The 17,971-nt window shown below is 45.5% G+C and overlaps 1 protein-coding gene across 1 annotated transcript in view; it reads right to left on the reverse strand.

Moving 5' to 3' along the window:
• CASQ2 (calsequestrin 2) overlaps nt 1–17,294 on the reverse strand; it is a 34,757-nt gene extending 17,463 nt beyond the window's left edge. Inside the window, exons 1-3 of the mRNA XM_014890301.2 lie at nt 17,018–17,294; nt 3,956–4,040; nt 1,690–1,790 (exon numbers count right to left, since the gene is read on the reverse strand). Of these exons, the coding sequence (XP_014745787.1) occupies nt 1,690–1,790; nt 3,956–4,040; nt 17,018–17,251 (420 nt within the window). The 5' untranslated portion in view covers nt 17,252–17,294. The remainder of the gene's footprint in view (nt 1–1,689; nt 1,791–3,955; nt 4,041–17,017) is intronic.
• Between the last annotated feature and the right edge of the window lie 677 nt (nt 17,295–17,971).

Genomic DNA, 17,971 nt, shown 5'->3' on the forward strand with positions numbered 1-17,971 from the left:
TAGAGTGTGGCCAAATAGTCGTTTGGAGCAGTAGCAAGTCTAGATGTGAATTTTCCTGGCTGATCCTCCTCCTATGCAAAATAGTTTAAACCTATTCTTTGGTCCTACACACATCACAATGTTAATGAGGAAGTTGGAAGACCTGTCTGGCACTTTAGAGTGTCATGGATCCAAACTTTGTTTCTCTTATTCTTAAGTTGTCACTGCTGGTGAAAAGGTTCAGTCTGATTATTTTGCCCAACATAAATTGTGTTTTCACTAGAAGAAAAAGAAAACAGACAAACTACTGCCTACAGAGGAGTAGAGAACCTCTGGGTTTCTTTTACTTTTCAGATCAGCCAAGACACCATAGATGTGTCTGGTTTTATTTCCTTGCTTTGCCAGGTATTTTCCTTCCTGAGTGGAAAACGCAAAACCAGAAATCCTTGCTCTCTTACTTTTTTCACAGGACATGATTATTCAGTGACCCACCTCATGGCATAGCAAGCAAAACCTCATGAAGTACCTTACAGCATTCTTGAAAGTGATGTTCCAGTGTGAGGCTGTGCCTATGCTGTGCCTGCAGCAGCATGTGCAGTCTCCTGCTGCCATCGTGGTTTGAGCCATGGGAACTGGGACCCCACTGCCGCGGGGTGATGGCAAAGCTCTGCCCTGTCTGTGACCGTTATGGGTAGGGCAGTACCTATTTCTGTCCTGAAGACATTTGCATGTGTTTTCGTCACAATATCCAATGCATGCAGCCACAGACATTGTCAAGGGAGAACTGAGGTCCTAGGGATCTGTTTTAATTCCCTGGCAAGGCCTCTCCTCACCAGCAGTCCTGAACCACAGGTGACCATGTAGGCAACCTGCCACCCTGATAAACAAACCCTGCCAGCTCCACTGCTCACCTTACCTCCCCTATCTGCACTACTGCATGGCCACTTACAAAGAAAGCCTCACTTCAAAGGAAAGCCAAGCCACTGCAAAATGTTTTCATTTATAGAGCAAAGACCATGTTTTTGGTCTGTTGCCTCTTCTAGGAATAAAACATAAATAAAGAGAAGTGCAACATGTAGACTTGGGATTCAGCATTGCTTTCACATTTAGGTACAAAGGTTGTGCCCATGCACAAATGACCCAAAACCGTTTAGTTCTAGGACCCTGATTTCCTCTCGCTCGTGGCAGTGCAATTTGGCAAGTTCACTGAAGGGATGCTGTGTTGCTTATGGGCAAATAGTTTGCAACATAAGCCTTTTTCAGTGCACTGAGCTCTTTTTAGTTGCTCTATGAGAATCCTACATCTTGAATATTCTTTTTTTGAAAATAGCACTTAAAAAAAAAAAAAAGAAAAAGTATGAAAGATTTTGTGAATGGCAAAGTGTTTGCACGTGAGCTTGTTAACCGAGGTGGGTGAACAGCAGTCAGTTATATGGATTGTAGCTGACTTCCATTCGAATACTGTGTAAATGGGAAAGAAGGCGGTTGTCTCTAAGATATAATAAAGTGTTTAGTGCCATGTAAGGGTACCACCTTTCCTGGGAACTCATGGTCAGACGGGCATTAGGGAAGATGTGAAATGCCATCTCTACCAGTGAATAGCCAACAGGGATGAAATTTCAAGCAAAGGTACACTTGTTTTAGCAAACTAAGTATTTGCAAGGTCTCCTCTAAGAGGTTTTATCTAGCTCTGAGCTTATATGTGCTTACATCCAAGAGGAATTCCACCAAGACATCTGCAGACATTTCCCCATCAAATTCAACCAACCGCTCATCCTTAAAGACATAGAGACTTCCCTCTTCAAGCAAGCCTGAAAGAAGAAGAGAGGAAACAATAAGTGTTAACATGTTGTTAAAAACATGTTTAGTGCAGAGTGTCTTGCTTGTTATCCCAGCAATTCCTCCTGGGAAAATGCAGTTGCCAGTTTGCTGTGTTGGTCTAGTTAGAAACATCCTGAGTAATGCCCTGACTGATGTTTCATGACACAGGGGACAGACTTCAGCCAGAACTGGTGTAAACTTCTTCTCAAATGTTTAACTTTTCATTCAGGTCACAGTTTGGTCTCAGCTGGAAAACTTCTGCACCAGGAACTTGTTTTATCTTGGCTGTCTATCTTGGGCTCTAACTGGCAGCTCAGATTTTAACAACCTGTCACTATATGGAAATTGGATTTTGATTCAAGTTGTGCTGACTGTCCAGAGAAGGCTAAAGTATGTGAGTGTCACCAGTGACCTGAAAGTGAGCTTCAAACTGAGGCTTAACTGGCCTTGGCAAAAGGGTTAGAAACCAATGATAGAGATACCACAGACTGCAGGGTGACAGATATCATTGCTATGTCACTGAACTGAGGACTGAGTGCCACAGAACCTTGTTGGAGGTTCCAAAATCAACAGCACTGGTCTCCTGCAATGCAGGATGGCAGGGTACCACTGACCAAGGAGGTTGGTAGTTCGTTCCTTCTTGGAGAGGCAGAAGCTCTTGTCTTTAGTTTAGCTCCCATTAGCAATCACAGCCTCTAATTTAGGAAAGAAAATTACACTCCAGTATGCTTAAACCTTAGGTTTAATGGTATCTTTGTGTACTGTTGTATTAAAGTGACACAGTATTTCCTTAATGCTTTGTGGGCTAAAATATGAAGGGACAGCCAGACCTGGAAGGCAGCTGTGTCCAGGGGTGGGGAAAGCAGCAGCCTTCCATCTTTAGAGCAGATTTCCTCTTTCACTCTGGAGAACAAGCCAGAATGATTAGCACTTGACTGACAAGTCATTGCAAGGCTGTGGCTGCTGCAATTGTTGACAGGGGTCGGTCACTGTGTCATGGGGCTGATGATATCTGAGGGACTTAGTGTTTTCCCAGTATGTTCTGGTTCTGCACTGTTGTATCAGTCTTGTCTCTATGTAGGAAGAGCAGGAAGTTTCTCTATTTACTATTTCTGCACAGAAAGCTGTGAACATACACCCTGTCTTCATTACAGCATGAATTGCCTTTCTTTTTCACTTGGTGTGGTTTGTTTTGACAGACAGACCCTTTTTCTGGAAGCCCTTTTTTTGGCTTGTCTCTCTCACTCTCACCCCCCACCCCTGATCCTGCCCCTGTTGGGGTGGGCAAGTGGTCAGTGTGCAAGTGCCACCATCATTCTCCCCATCCTGGTAGCAAGGATTTGGCTGTCCTGTATTGTTGGAGTCAGTAAGTCAGGAGTCTCTCTGATTTCTTCAGAGAGAAATCAGAGTGCAGGGATTGAATTGAAATCTTTAGATGGATTAAAGTATATTAGGCCTTTCACTTACAAGGCAGAAGTGAAGATTTAAGTTGTAACATAAGTGAGAGAAAATAAGTAAGTAAATGGAATAAGTTTTAAGTGCTTTTAGTAAGCAAAAGGTCTTAGATGCCTGAGAAGTAGTACATGTTCTAGTTAAGGTTGAAAAACATGTTAGTGTTTTCTTAGAGGCTCCAAGAACCTAGCTTCAGACATAATAGAGTTAGAGTTAAGAATATTGCTTACATTTTTCAGTTAGAACAAGATAGGCCATGAACATAGTCTATACGTAGTCTAGCGTGCTAAGAAACCAGAATTCTAATAGGTTAAGAAGTAGTGGTCCGAGTTTGTGTCTTAGCTAGTTGGAAAGTTTCTATAAAAGAACATGATCAGGGAAATCTGGGGCTCTATGCCATGGCTTTATGCCATGTGCATTTTGCCACTGCAGCTTTGCCATTGCTTTTAGCCATTGCTTTTAGCCATTGCTTTGCCTTGCTTTGTATTTGCTTTTGAGACTGATGTGCTTCTGCAATAAATAACTTTATAGCAACTATTAGCGGCTTTGCTTTTACATAAAAGAAGAATAGGCCTGACAGTGTGGGTGCACAGGAGGCACCCGGAGGTCACTCCCGAAACCTCACACTGTATGGGGCTGCTTGTTGGACATCACTCTCACAGTCTCTTCAAGCTATTCCAGAGATATCAGACCTGGGACTCACCTAACTTTCTGGCAAGCTTAGCATCCTTCTTGGAGTCCACCATCCCAAAGCCAATGCTCCTGGGCTCCAGGACCTGAGCTGCCAGCTGTAGGAGGAAGCAGAGAACCCAACATTAGTACATTAGCTACAACACAGGGTAGCTAAAGGGCATCACGCCCTGCTAGCATGACAGACACAAATGACCCATATTCTGCTGTTGAGCAGCACCAATGGGTGGGATATGTCACATGCTGCCTCTTTGCTGAGATAACCCAGAGATCACAAGGATTGGGTTTCTTCCCATTGTGTTGCAGGAGGGAGTTTGCTGGCACTGCCATGTGCTGTTCTCTGCTGTTCGATACTGGCCTCAGGAGAGGGTTCCTGAGTGAACTGGGGACACCAAAGCAGAGGGCATGGCTGGAAGAAAGTCCCATGCCACCAACACAAAGCAAAACCTGCTTCCTCTGTGGTGCCTTGGTGGCCTCCTGCAGAGGAGTGTGATGTGGGCACCATGGACATTTTAACTCTGGAAGGGCATGGTGCCAAGCAGCAGTGAGTGCAGGACTCTGCAGCATTATGTTTTCTTCATGCATGTGATGGGGTGGCCAAAGCAGGCTCCTTTTCCTGTGAAGTGCTTGAAGTCATTCCTCCTGTCCAGGCTTCAATAAGCCCCCAGATCTCGATCCCCTGGTTTTACTAAAGAAATGCATCTAAGTCCAGCCATGCTAATGTTCACCTTCTCACAGCTTTGCAAAACCACTGAACCCTGTTACCACCATCTTGGATGAAGGGGCCTCTTGAAGATATTGAGTTCCTGCCTGTTTTGTGAAAACAGATATGTGGGGAAAGGAGAGACGCTCTGCAAGGGCCCCATGGTGAGAGCAACCTCGGGTGAGACCCTGTGAATTCCAAATTGGCTCCTAGAGATGCTGTGACCCTGGTAAATGGATCCACATATGCACTGGATGACTGACAGCTCCACCACGAGCATACTAGAGACCCTACAAGGTAGAAATGATGCTCTGAGAACCACCAAGCAGCTGTAAGAGCCTCCTCCTCCTCCCTATTCCTTCCTGCTGCACAAATGCCTCTGATGCTGATGGTCTTCTTGCTGTTCCTCCTCCCAGCCCTGCTGGATGGCAGGGGATGATGGAGATGAGGGGTCAGGAGCCTCTGGGGCAGGAATATCTTTTTTAGGGCACAGCTGTCAGTGCTTGGCAGCAGGAGGCTGGAGGGGGCAGAAGAAAGCCATGGCCAGAGAAATGGTGGGTTGATTTATGATGAAGCTCCCTCCCTGCCCTGGCTCATTTTGGTTCCCTCCCCCAGACTCAAAGCCAGTTTGAATGTTACCCAGCAGCACTGCCACCATGGTCACATGGCCCCTTGGCTCCCCTGCTATAAATAGCTTCTGCCTGTGCCAGGCCTCTGTGAGAGTGAGCTGTGATTAGAGGCATTGGAGAGCAAAAGTGGCAGGGCAGCCACTTCACCTGTGCAAAGGGGTGTCATGGGCCCAGCCAGCTCCCTGTGCTGTCATCACACAGCCTGTCTCTGAAATTCTGGGGGATGGTAGCAGGCACTCTGGTGGTCAGGGCTCAGGGACCTTACTTGAGTAAAAGGCAGAGATGGAGAAAGCAGTTGTTTTCTCCCTTCCACCACTTCCACATCCTCAGGCCTGTCCCAAAAGAGGACCAACCACCACAGCATTGCCGCAATTTTGATCCTCCTGCAGCACCTGCCCTGTTGCCTTTAGGGGTAAATCCACCATGGGAGGCAAAAGGCCTGTGTTATACAGGAAACAGGGGTGTCAATACTCTTTCCTTGCTCTTTGCCAGTGCTTTGAAATGAAGGTAAGGCTGTACATTCATGGCTTGTGCTTACAATGGACACTGCCTGAAAGGGGCAGAGCACTGGTTTGTGTTTGCACATCCATTTATTAGGCTGATAAGGCACTGGTCTGGTTTGGCATCCCATCTGGTGGCTCAGGCCACCTTAGAGCACCTGAGAGCAGTTGCAGCCCCATATTTGCAAGGAGAGATGGACACCTCTTGTTAGCTCTCTAGACATCTGCAAGTGAGTGGTGGTAAGAGAAGAGATTTTCTGTTTCCCATTATGGGGATCTGCCCTGACTGGACAAAAGGATGAAGCCTGTAGGATCATCAGCTTACTGGGACATTGTCAGCATGTCCCTGCTTGTTGGTGTTTGTGTATACCAGCAAGAGGTTCCTGAGAATCATCACTTGAGACTCTGGCTGCTCTGTGACTGGAGGAAAATGCAGAATGGCCAAGGGAAGAAGACTTGCTCAGTCACGCCCAGTCCAGTCCATGGATAGTCCAGATATGGTTAGGGTTTCTTGTGGGTGTTAGAAGGTCAGAAATATGCAGAAAAGCTGCAACATCTGCTACAGACAAGTGGTTGGATGTGAGCAGGGATGCATGCAAGAGAAGAGGCATTGATCAGGAGTCATGAATGTCAGCATGCAGCACACACAAAGTAGCTCTTCAGAGTGGTGTGGGTGCAGCTCTGTAGCTATGAGCATGGCAGCTTGCTGGAAAAGAGTAAAAGTGTTAAGAAAACTTGGGTGATGTGATGAAAGCCTCTCTGTGTGAGACTGTGGGAGTGCTCAATAGTAAAAAATGGTCTCAGTAATGCTGGAGGTGTGCCTGTTTGTATGGCAGGGCTTGCATGACTGTGACTAGCAAGACTGTCTCCTGGAGGTGTGTGAGTGTTTGGAGGTGTTCCTCTGAAGAGGCTCATCCCAAGAGTTTTGCAAGAGTTTGGGCATATAGGACAGTGCTTGTGAATGGTGTGTGAATGTGCCTGTGGGGACAGAGCTGGGAGCTCAGTGGGCAGCCTTCCTCCTCTGCAGAGACCTTCATGCCAATGAGACAAGGAGGAGAGCGGTACAGCCTGAGCTAATGTCCAGAGCAGGGTCTCACAATAGGGATGTCTTTGTGCAAGTCCTTGAGACTTTTGGGAGCCCATCCCACTGTGGCAGAGCCTGGAGGCAGGAGACTTTGCAGGGTGTTTATGGTGGGTTCTGTAAGTGCAAGCTATGCAGGGGCTGGGCATTGCTCCTGGCCTTGCTTTCCCTGCTTTACACTGCAGCAGGTGAGTCTAGCCCATGCATAGGTGACGATACATTCCCACACCTATATCTGAACCCCAAAAGGCAGCAAAATATGGAGTATGCCAGACACACAGCAGTTTAGCTAATTGTCACCTACTCATTACAGTATCAAGCATTTACATATCCCCTTACAGTATTTTCTGATTCCATAAGGCTAGTGGGTTTTGAATGCAGATAATGTTTCTAATCTTGACAATCCTCTTGGCTCAGGACCTTGGGACAGAGGCATCTGTAATCTAAGAGCACAGCCCCTCCTCCTCCTCCTCTTCCTGTCTTTAAATTCATATTGCTCGAAGTCTTGGCCAGCCAGAGTCCTTGCCTTTGTGTCAGCTTCTATCTCTATCGCATGTAATTTAGCTTCAACAGCTGCACAGAGACATGGTGGGTAGAAACTGCTCTGGAAGAACTGGACATAAGAGATCATGCAGACCCTGAGGTAGAGCAGGAACTTTAGGCTGTCAGAGTTGGCTGAGAGCATGAGCAAAGAGCCCAATAGGCTGTAAGTTCATGTCCCATGCACATTTTGCAGACTTATTCTCATGTACATGAAGTCTTCGCAATGCATACTTTCTACCAAGCTGTGCCCTGTGCAGCACTGGGAAAAGGAGGTGTGAGCTCAGCAGCATTCTTCCTTTCTCTTATATCCCTCAGGTAATAACCACACTTGAATTTGGGTGAGTGTGAGAGGGTGAATGGCCCACCGGGATGTGTGAGAGGTTCAGCCCAAAGTGAAGTTTGAGTACTACCAAGTATGCAAGAATCATCTCATCCTAGATGGTGTCAGCAGTTACAGGCACTCAGAATAATGGATATGGAAAGGCACAACACTGTGCCCAACATCTCAGTTTCACACCAATCTGAGCCTAGATGTGATGCTGGGAAGTTTGGAAGATATAGGAAATCCCAAAGGGTCATTCTGAAATACTAGGCTATGCAGCAGCAGAAACGTCACTGTGTGCCAGCTGCAGACAATACTGATTGTGCCAAAGCTCACATTTGGTGTCAGTTTTGCTGCTAAATGGCAGACAAAATCCCTCAGAGAGGGTTAAAAATGAGGGTGGGAGGGGTGGCTGTCTCAGTATAGTCAATTTTCATTGTGAAGTGACATTATGGCATTCTGGCCTGGATTTTCTTCCCACTTCTCTCGCACCTGCCCAGAGCTCCCACAGACAGTGAGGCTCATCTTTCCCAGCTGCTCAAGTTGGAAGGAAGAGGGCTGGGGGCATTTGGGTGTCTCTGAAAGCTGTCATGAGTACACTTCTCCTGACCTTGGGGAGCTTTCTGTTTTGCTGTTTAGCAGTGGAGGAAGAACAAAACTCCAGCAATACAGGGAGAAGAGCAACAGGAGATGATGAGGAAACATCCCTCAAGCTATCTACACTCCTCTGCTGCCTCTCTTCTACTCTTTTTAATCTTGCAGTTGATGCTGATGGTCAGAAACTGGTTGATGAAATGATTATGATTGTATATCCCGAAATGCTAGGTTTTTATTTTCAGAAACAGCAGGAGGAGATTGTAAGTTTTTAGTGTATTCCCCCAAAAGTTTTGAATCCTTGAGCAGGACTCCCACCTACACACTCTAGTTGGCTGCTCTGTTTGAGACATTAGGCAGTTTCTTTGAGAACAGAGGCTGCTATTTCCCTTTCCTAATGCTGTGCTCTCCCCACTAGCACTCCCTTGCATACCACACTAGTAATGTGTTAGACTCTTCCATAATTCAGGCTGTTCTGAAGCTCTGTGGTGATAAAAGAGCAGGGCCAGAAGCCTGCTGAGCAGCTGCCACTAGAAAAGTCACTTTGCTGGCAGTGGGGACTGAAGGAGAGCGTGTGTTACTACACTTTTCCACCGCCTGAGCTGCTTGGAGAGGCTGAAACTCCCCTTCTAGGGATCACTGCTCCTTGGACTGAAAGGCAAGTCCCCAGATACGGAACACTCAAAGGTCACTCCCTCAGAGCTGGCTTTCACAGGTAATGCTTCAAAAATGCTGCCCTGGAGTTTTAATTGTTGCGCAGCTACTCAGCGGGGTCAGACATATGGCAGCATGCTCTTTGACTGCCTCTCTAAAGGTTTCACATTGCTATGGCTGTATTTTTATCTGCTCCTGGTATCCCTAATTTTAGCCATCTGCAAGCCAAAGCACAGCCTCCCCAGCCGTGAGCTAGCCGAGGCTGTCCCGTGCCACCGAGCACCCATGGGTGCAGGGGCCACCTGCCACTGCTCCCAGCCAGTCCCTGCTGGCACTATATTGCAGATATTTCGACAACTCAGCTGTGCAATTTGCATGTCAAGGGCAAAAGTAAGGCCATTGCTTCCTGGTTCTTTCTGCCCTCAGAAAAGTTATTTTGAAACTGAAGGCTAGATTGCCTTCAGGTGCTGTGAAGCCCATGCAGGGCAGAAATCTGGGGCTTTTAGTGGGTCCTGGAGGAGGGAGGCATGCTTAGTATTAAGCCCATTCACCTACACATGCCCATGTAATTCCTATGCCTCCGGCTCTCAGGAACAAGACAGATTTCTCCAGTTTCTGACCCAAGTGCATGTAAGCCAACACCTCTGAAATCCCAGAGAGTCCAGGATGCTGCAGGCAAGAGATGGGAGCTCCCATCCTGCATCCATAGGAAGGATCAGCGAGGCTGTCCTTGAGGCAAGAAAGCCCTTTTCCCCAAGGAGTAAGCAGAGAGAAATAAGAACTGAGGAAAGCTTTAAATGTACACAGCCGTCCTTGCACTGGGTTTGAGATGTCAGAGGGTTACTAGCTGATGGCAGTCTCTCCTGCCAGGGCCGAACAGGGTTTCCAGAAAAAGAACATATCATGTACAGCAGCTGGCCTTCGCTGGAGCTGTGTCAGGGAGCGTGCAGGAATGAGCACCATCAGCACTGCTCAGGAGGGAACGCTGACTCTCCGGGGTGCCAGGCAGGGGAGGAGCGACTGCCTGGGAATTGAGTTATTGGTCGCTGCTCACTCTGTTTCCTTGGGCAAGTTTTTTTTTCTCATGTATGTAGGTAAATCCCAATGTGTAAAGGGGAAAAAAAAAAAAAAGAAAGGAGAATTTGGACCTTGCTAAGTCACTTCTTTCCTAGGTCATGGATTTCGTGCCTAGTTGCCTATTATTTAGAGACAGAGGCTGCAAAAGGACATCTTTGGTCATCAGACTCAGAATCGTGTCATTCAATCTCTGTCACAAAGCAGTCAGTGTCCATTTAAAACTCATTGGACTGTTCTCTCCTTCCTCCTCTGGTGATTAGGGACTTTGTAGTTCTAGACTTGTTTTATTCATAGCCCATTTGTCCTTAGGCTTTCTTCTTAAATAGCTCTTCTCCCTCCTGGGTATTTAGAAAGATCATATCCCCTTTCCGTTCTTCCCACAAATGGCTCAGGCACAAAGGAAGGGCAGTCATAGGCTTTGATTAGTTTGGCTTTAGATCAAGGGCACTGGAAGACCAGACTCTGGTGTAAGGTCAGGGTGGGTGAGCATGGCATGGCCACCCCTACCCAGTCTGCCTCAGAGAGCAACAGCTGCCCCAGCCTGTAGTCAGCTCCTGAGAAATGTCAGGGTCCAAGGCAGAGAACTTGAAATGGTAACTACAAACAGCACGCATGTCCACTGAGTAGGTGACTGTGTGTTCAAGCTAGCCCTTCTTGGGCCCCTCACTCGGGATGAGGCCAAGAAAAAAATTCTCCATTGTGAGCCTGGTGAGACACTGGAACAGATTGCCCAGAGAAGACATGGAAGGCCCATCCCTGGAAGTGTTCATGGCCAGGCTGAAGGGGCCATTGAGCAGCCTGGTGTGATGATCCACCCTGATGAGGAAGTCACACTTCATTTAGTGGTAGGTGTTCCTGTCCATGACAGGAGGGTTGGAACTAGGTAATCTCTAAAGTCCCTTCAAATCCAAACCATTCTGCATTTGTATGAAAGGCATCTCATTATAGAAAAATGAGACCCTGCCTCCTGAGAATCAGCTCAGCACAAAGACATTGGGAGCCCTTGCTGGCACTTTTAGGGAAGCCCAACTAGAATAGCAGGATAGCAAGACTAAAGAGGATGGACTTTTCCACATTTTTCCTCAGTTGCATTCCTGAAGGGGGGAGTGACTCAGAACTTTCTGAGTCTCCATGTCGCTCAAGGTCTTGCTTAGAAATGGCCTCAAATTGCACCAGAGGAAGCGGGGTCACCATCCCTGGAAGTATTTAAAAGATATGTAGATGTGGCACTCAGAGATAAGGTTTAGTGGTGGGCTGTGCTGGGTTAATGTTTGGACTTGATGATCTTAGAGGTGTTTTCCAATCTAAATTATTCCATGATTCTATCACACCTACAGAGGTTGTCTGCAACAGCTGGACTATGATAAGAGCTACACACTTCAGGGCCAAGAAAGGCCACAAAACCTGAGCAGACTTGGCCTTGCATTCTGTCAGCAAAGCAAGCCCAAGCTCTCAGGGGTCTGCCATGTCTCCAGGACACATTTGCATTCTATAGATCCTGGGATTACAGCTGTTTCCTGCTCATGTCAGTACAATCCTCTCCCCAATCATAATTTAGCAGATGAGAAAGGTGCATTTCAAAGCAGAGTTATGGCTGTGAAAGTGGGGTCTTAGGAGAGATGCTGCTCATGCAGCCAGTCCAAAGTCACTACTGGGAACTGACAGAGGGACTTCAAAGAAAGAAACATGGCAATAATAAGTAATTCAGCCTTGGAAATTATTTTTGCCACGCTTTTACAGAAAGATCAAGGCACACAGTTGTCCCTAGATGTCAATGTGCCCATCTGTGAAAGGGAGCTTTCTGTAACCTGTTTTTGTGACTGCCATATCAGTGAGTGAAATCCTCCTGGGTGCTACTGCTAAAAATCAGTTTTTTGCTGGCTATTGATGAGTTGAGACCTACTTACATGGCGTCAAAGTAATCAATGCATACTTTTTCGTTGTCTTTTCCTTCCTCCCTTCCTTATTTTTTACATTTACTTATCTGTAGTGGAAGCCACTTCTTTTGTAGACATAGAAATCAAAACACCTATTTTATTACAAGCTCTTGCACTGTAAGCTTCTGCACATACCTATCCAGCCAGATCTCTCTCATCTCTCACCTTGAGAACTTGTTCTGTAGGGACCCAGAGAACTGAGAATTTCTGTGACACTCATTGAACATGTCTTGTATATCCATATTTATGCTCCTACATTGACACTAAATTATGTTGAGGCACTGTCCCATAAACATGGCCCTTTTCAAAGAAAATGTCTGAAATCTGAGTTTGTGAAACAAACAGCAAAGGGGGCTTAAAGAAAGGGCTTGGGTTTATATTTCTATTTTTACTGATATTTTGTATTTTTTAAAGATTTTATACTTATATCTGGAGATGGGGATAAAGTAGAATCTCGTCTCCTGGTTCTTATGGATTTTTGGGATAAAGTATACAGACCTAAACTGGTAAGACTTGATTCTGTGTTGGATCAGAAGCAGAGAGAGATCTTTTGCTATGTATTACGTGGCTCTGAACTCTTATGGGAATATCTGCTCTCAAGAGAGTTCAAGATCATTTGAGTAAAACTACCTCCAAACCAGCTGATCTTGTACTACTTTTTCCATCCTGAGCTGGAAGCTGCAGTAGTTTCAGCACTTGGGAATAAGTGAATTAGAAGGTAGAGCTTACAAACAGTATAATCCTTGTCTTTTACTGGAGTCAAAATCCTTCTTTCCCTTTCACACCACAGGGAGATACTGGCTCTGTTTCCATGTGTTACAGAATTGGCCAAATATGTTCAGGAGTTTCACTTTGTTCTGCCATTCATTGCTAGAGGCTGGACTGATCCTAGGCCTTATCTGGAGAGGAGAGTACCATATCCTTTTTCTCTTTCCTCTTATCAGACTGGTTTGTGCTAGGGTAGTTCTCCACAAACTTTCAGTCCAGGGGCACTGTTGCATTGAAGGGACTAAAATATCTGGGCTTGATGAGCCTCTCTTTTTTAAGGATATTACACATGCACACAGAATGGCAGGGGAGCCAGGACTGAAGGAGTTTCAGCAGAAAGAGGATACCAGAGTGCATCGCAGGCAGTCTGCTTTGATAGTGAGAACACCTCAGCTGCTGGAGAGAGCAAAAGGAAAGCCCCTAAGAATGCTCATTCATTCTTGCTACAGGATTCCTAGAGACAGGAGCTGGCCCACTGAAAGGCCAAACTCTATTTAGCACATTCAGAGATGAGAAGGGAGGTCTGAGAAATGATGGTGTGAAACAGGCAGAATAGGTATTTCTCAGCTTCACTTCTTCGATCTTTTCTCCTCTTAACTTCATTAAAGTTGAGACCATTTAGGACATTTTACTTGTCTGTTAAACAATTCTTCTGATTGCTTGGCTGTTTCATCTTCTTCACTGTGTTCACCTCATGGAGAGTGCAGCGTTCTTGTAAACATCACCACAGGGTAGGAATGGCCACTATTATCTTTGAGACTGCCTGCATCAAACTCCGTATTGCCCAGTATGGAGGCTTTTCCCTACTCAAGGTGCAGGTGCTTTCCAGTAGCTAGTGGTGCAGAGTAATAGGAGAAAGGTACACAGAAGAAAGGAACCCTTTAAGCTGAGCTGTGAAACAGCCTGTGCTCATGATATCTCTGCCCAGGGCTGTCTTAGAACAATCCTTCCCCAACTCTTTTCCATCCTAGCCAGAGAGCAGTTAAATACTGCTTAACTTTACATATGTGCTGTCCGGTTGTCAGTTTGATTTCCTAAGTATATGAGAGCCTCGTGATTCTCTTCTTTCTCCCCTATTTATCAGCTGCTTTCCCTAATAAATTTTCTAGCTATTGGCCCTTTTCAAATAAATTTTCCAGTCAGTTATCTCAGACATAACAAATCTATTGCAAGTTTTGTGAAGAGCAAAGACTTGGAAGGGAAAAGGCTGAAGTGCCCCAAAAGAAAGAAATGTTGCCATATGAGCTCAACCCCCATGGAATTTCAAAGTACTCAGTTAAGAGAGAGCCTCACCTGCTTTTCACTCCTGGGAGAGGGCCCAGTCAGAGCTTGTTACTGATTAGCTACATATTTCAAGGAGCCGTGGCAGATGTCTCTTGCTCTTTTCTTTGGTGTTTAAGGTAATTCTTCAGGCCTTTGATCTTTGGAATTGTACATTTCTTGTAAGGTGCATGTAAGAGAAGCAGAAAGGGTGGACTATTTGGGGGTTTTCTGGACTTAAATTCATTAAACTCATGTGCCCATCCATGCATGTCCATGAGACAATCTGATGTAGCAACCCTTAACCACCAACTCAAACCTTTGCTTTGTTCCACACCTGACTTTGTATTGGATAGAGGCTCGCTTTTATTCCTAAGATGAAGACTGATGACATTATATGGAAAGGGGCTAAAGACGAGAGCAGCATGTCTCAATGTGAAACAGCAGGAAAACTGTAAGTTAAGATGGAAAAGCATAAGGTGCTCTAGAAAGGAGCATCTTAACACAGGCAGCACCCCATGCTGGGAACCTTCCAAGCCAGCTGGCAGGGAATAGTGAGGGCTGGAGTATTTACCTCTTCGATACCTCATTTCAGGTGTAAAGGACCTTCAGCAATCAAAGTCCTGATCCCTCTACTGAAATTAGATATGTAAAACCTTTCTGAGTGAACTTTTCTCAGGTTTGGCTGGAAGGAGAGCCCTGTCACCACTCCTGTGCCTACAGAGCGGCTCATTACTCTAAGACTTGCTCAAATTACAAGAGAGCTGGGTTCAGCTGCTGACTGCTTCCAGGAATATTGATCCCAGGCAGTTCATCTTGCAGGCAAACAGTTCCACATCTCACTCAAGGAGCTACTGTAGACATTTCTTTCCTCCTCCCTGTGCTGTTGAACATGCAGTGAAGTCCAGCAGCTGAATGACCTTGCATAGGGAAAATTAAGAGTGACCCCCTATGGCACAACACATTATGGCTTGAACTGAGGGAGCTGATTTCTTTCACAAGGAGCAGATTACAGCCTTGCCCACTGCTTTCATGAGTGCTCCCATGGTTGAGTTAGTATAGAAATTGGGAACAGTAGCACCATGCTGGCCTGTGTCCTATGCAAAATAGAACATATCTTCTCTGTTGTGTTCTGAGACTCTCTCCTCTTCTGAGTCCCTCTAGGTGACAAGCAAAGAAGTGCTCAGTCTGCAGGTCTCTCTTATGCTTGGGCTGTCAGATTGCTGGTGCTGCAGTTCCCAGTCTAGGGGAGGGACTGTTCTGAAACTGTGATACATGCACTGAGTCAGCACTGCAAGTGCTTTGGAAATTTTGAGCCACGAGTGCTGGTTGATGCATGGCACCATTAATTGGAAGCTGAGCACTAGGGGACTGGAGCACTACAATTGTGTAAAGTCTGCTGCAGGTCTAACCCTCAGTCTCTTGCCCAAGGTTGCATAAGTCCATATCAGAGAGCAATTGGAAACCAAATAAATCACCTGAATCCTAAGTTAATGTACTCACAGCTGAATACAATCCTGAAAAATAAAAGCTTAAAGCCAGATTGTATTGCAGCTGTTGCACTCTGGATATGGGTCATTGTTAACATGGATAATGGTGTCATGAGGACTTAGACTAATGGTAGACATCAGATCATAGAGTCATGGAAACATAGAATGGCCTGGTTGGAAGGCATCTTAAAGATAATCTAGTTCCAAACCACTTCCATGGACAGGGACACTTTCCACTATGATAGGTTGCCCAGTACTCCATTCAACTTTGTCTTGAACATTTCCAGGGATGGGACATGCTTCTGTCAGGTGTCTATAAATATGTATCTAGTGAGTGTTTGACACCTATCAAGCACAAAATAGCTATCGTATTAAACAACAATGTGATTATACTATCAACAAAAAAATTTCAGCTGGAGTTCAAGCATTACTTTTTTCTTTTCTTTGCCAAATATTATTTGATCATTCACCTGCAGAAAGTAACCATTGCCTGACATGTGAGTAAAATCTGGTTAGATTTTGGATCTTTCTTTCTGGCAGTCATCAGGCTTGCTGAGGAGGTCAGCAGACCTAGAACTTGACACTGGACTTTTTTGGGTCCTAGCCCTCAGCAAGCATATTTTCTTATTCACATTTCCTACACTCTTAGGGGTGCAATGCATTTTCTCTCTGAATCTGATAAATAAAGCTGAAGTGTTTCTTCTACAATTCTGAAATCACTTTCTTTTCAAATATGTCTTTTAGTTAAGAGGGAATATTTGCAAGCCCCTGGTAAGAAACATGGACCTAACAATCGAGGCTTGTAGCTGTACGATTCCCTAGATTACAGCTACACTACAAGAAAGAATGCTACGAATCTACATTGTCACTTTTACCACGATTTATTTTACTGAGGATTAATGAATCATTCATTCATGACAGAATTAACAACATTCTTTTTTCCAACACAGAAGTGAATGGTTGCATTAACAAGCAGCTATAGACTGATTCCAAGCAGGCAACCAAGTGTCAGAAAAACAAAAAGGGATTTAATGCTGCACCAACAGGGAGGTTTTGAGATGGGGAGCTAGGACACCCTTTTGCTGCACAGCTTGATAAGGTTTCTTGGCTGACTGCTCCTAGTGGGATAAAAAATGGGACAATCCAGAATACAAGTGGGATACTGGCTTGCACAAAATGAGAAAGGATCAAAAAATTTCTAGCTACTGAAAGGTGCTGAGATTTGGGAAAGCTCAGCTGAGCTGAGTTCATGTTTCTGAGGTTCGCAAAGTTACTTGCTATTGCCTGAGTTTCTGACAGACAATCCAGAAAAACTATTTCCCAGCAAACTGAGAAGAGCACAAAAGAGTCTTTTTCCTGAGCTTTGCAGAATTCAGGCAGGGGCTAACTGAAATGACTTTTGGATGCCCAACCTCCCCTGCATGAGACCATTTGATTCTCCTGTCTTGTGTCTCCTCTCCACGACTCTGAGCAGTGCTGTGGTACTGACCCCGACTGGGACATGCAGTGGCACTTACCTCCAGGACCATCTCTGTCATCTGGAACTGCTTCTGGGAGACCTTGTCAGAGCTCACAGGCTCATGGAAGAGCAGGCAGAGCATGTCATACTTCTTCAGTGCCTGCTTGTAATTCTTCTCATTCAGGTCAATCACTCGGTCTTTCCCATCGTAAGTAGGGAAGTTCAGTCCCTCTTCTGTCTTGCAGAAGGAAAGCAGGTAAAAACCTGCCAGGATCCAGCAAATTGCCTTCATAGAGGCACCCTTGGAGTCCAGTGAAGGGTGGGTAAATGTCCCCCTCTTTATTAATTCGAGAAAAGAGGGAGACCAAAGACTCCAGGTGAAGTTTGAACTAGTTTCTCTAAGTTTCTCTCTGCTGCTTTCCTAGCATTGAGCCCAAACACTGCAAGGCTGGTGGGGAGCAGCAATCTTTACTGTCCTGTACTCACAACAAAGAAAGAGATAGACAGGAGAAGCTATCAGGCCAAGCCCTGGATTCCTTACATAGCTGTGTCCAGCTCCTGTGTCATTAGGAACTCCATTTTTAGGAAGCAGTTGTTTCATTCTAAAAATAAACCCTGCAATGAATAAAAAGGACAGATATGACACCATTGAGGGACTTGCTGGCACTCTGCATCATCTGAGAGAGAGGGAGTGGACAAGAGGGAGGCGTGGAAGATGTCAGTCCTGGGAATATTCAGGCAGGGTTTGAGAAGGGACAGACTTCACTTGTACAGGAGAACCAAGGCACAGGCTGTCCTACTAGGAATTGACAAAAATAGAAGGTATTAACTGCAATTTATAATAAGAGTATCTCTCTTTACATCCCATTGGGTATCACAATGATTAGGCTTTTGATAACAGATCTCAGGTTAAACCATTTCAGAGTCTCATCTGCACCACTAGGGGAAACGTCCTGTTTCCTCAGCAGCAAAGGAGGTGACCACTCTTGGGACTTCTTTCTCTTGCCCGGAG

The sequence above is a fragment of the Sturnus vulgaris genome, chromosome 2 (genome assembly GCF_052056855.1).
Source record: "Sturnus vulgaris isolate bStuVul1 chromosome 2, bStuVul1.hap1, whole genome shotgun sequence".
NCBI lineage: Eukaryota > Metazoa > Chordata > Aves > Passeriformes > Sturnidae > Sturnus > Sturnus vulgaris.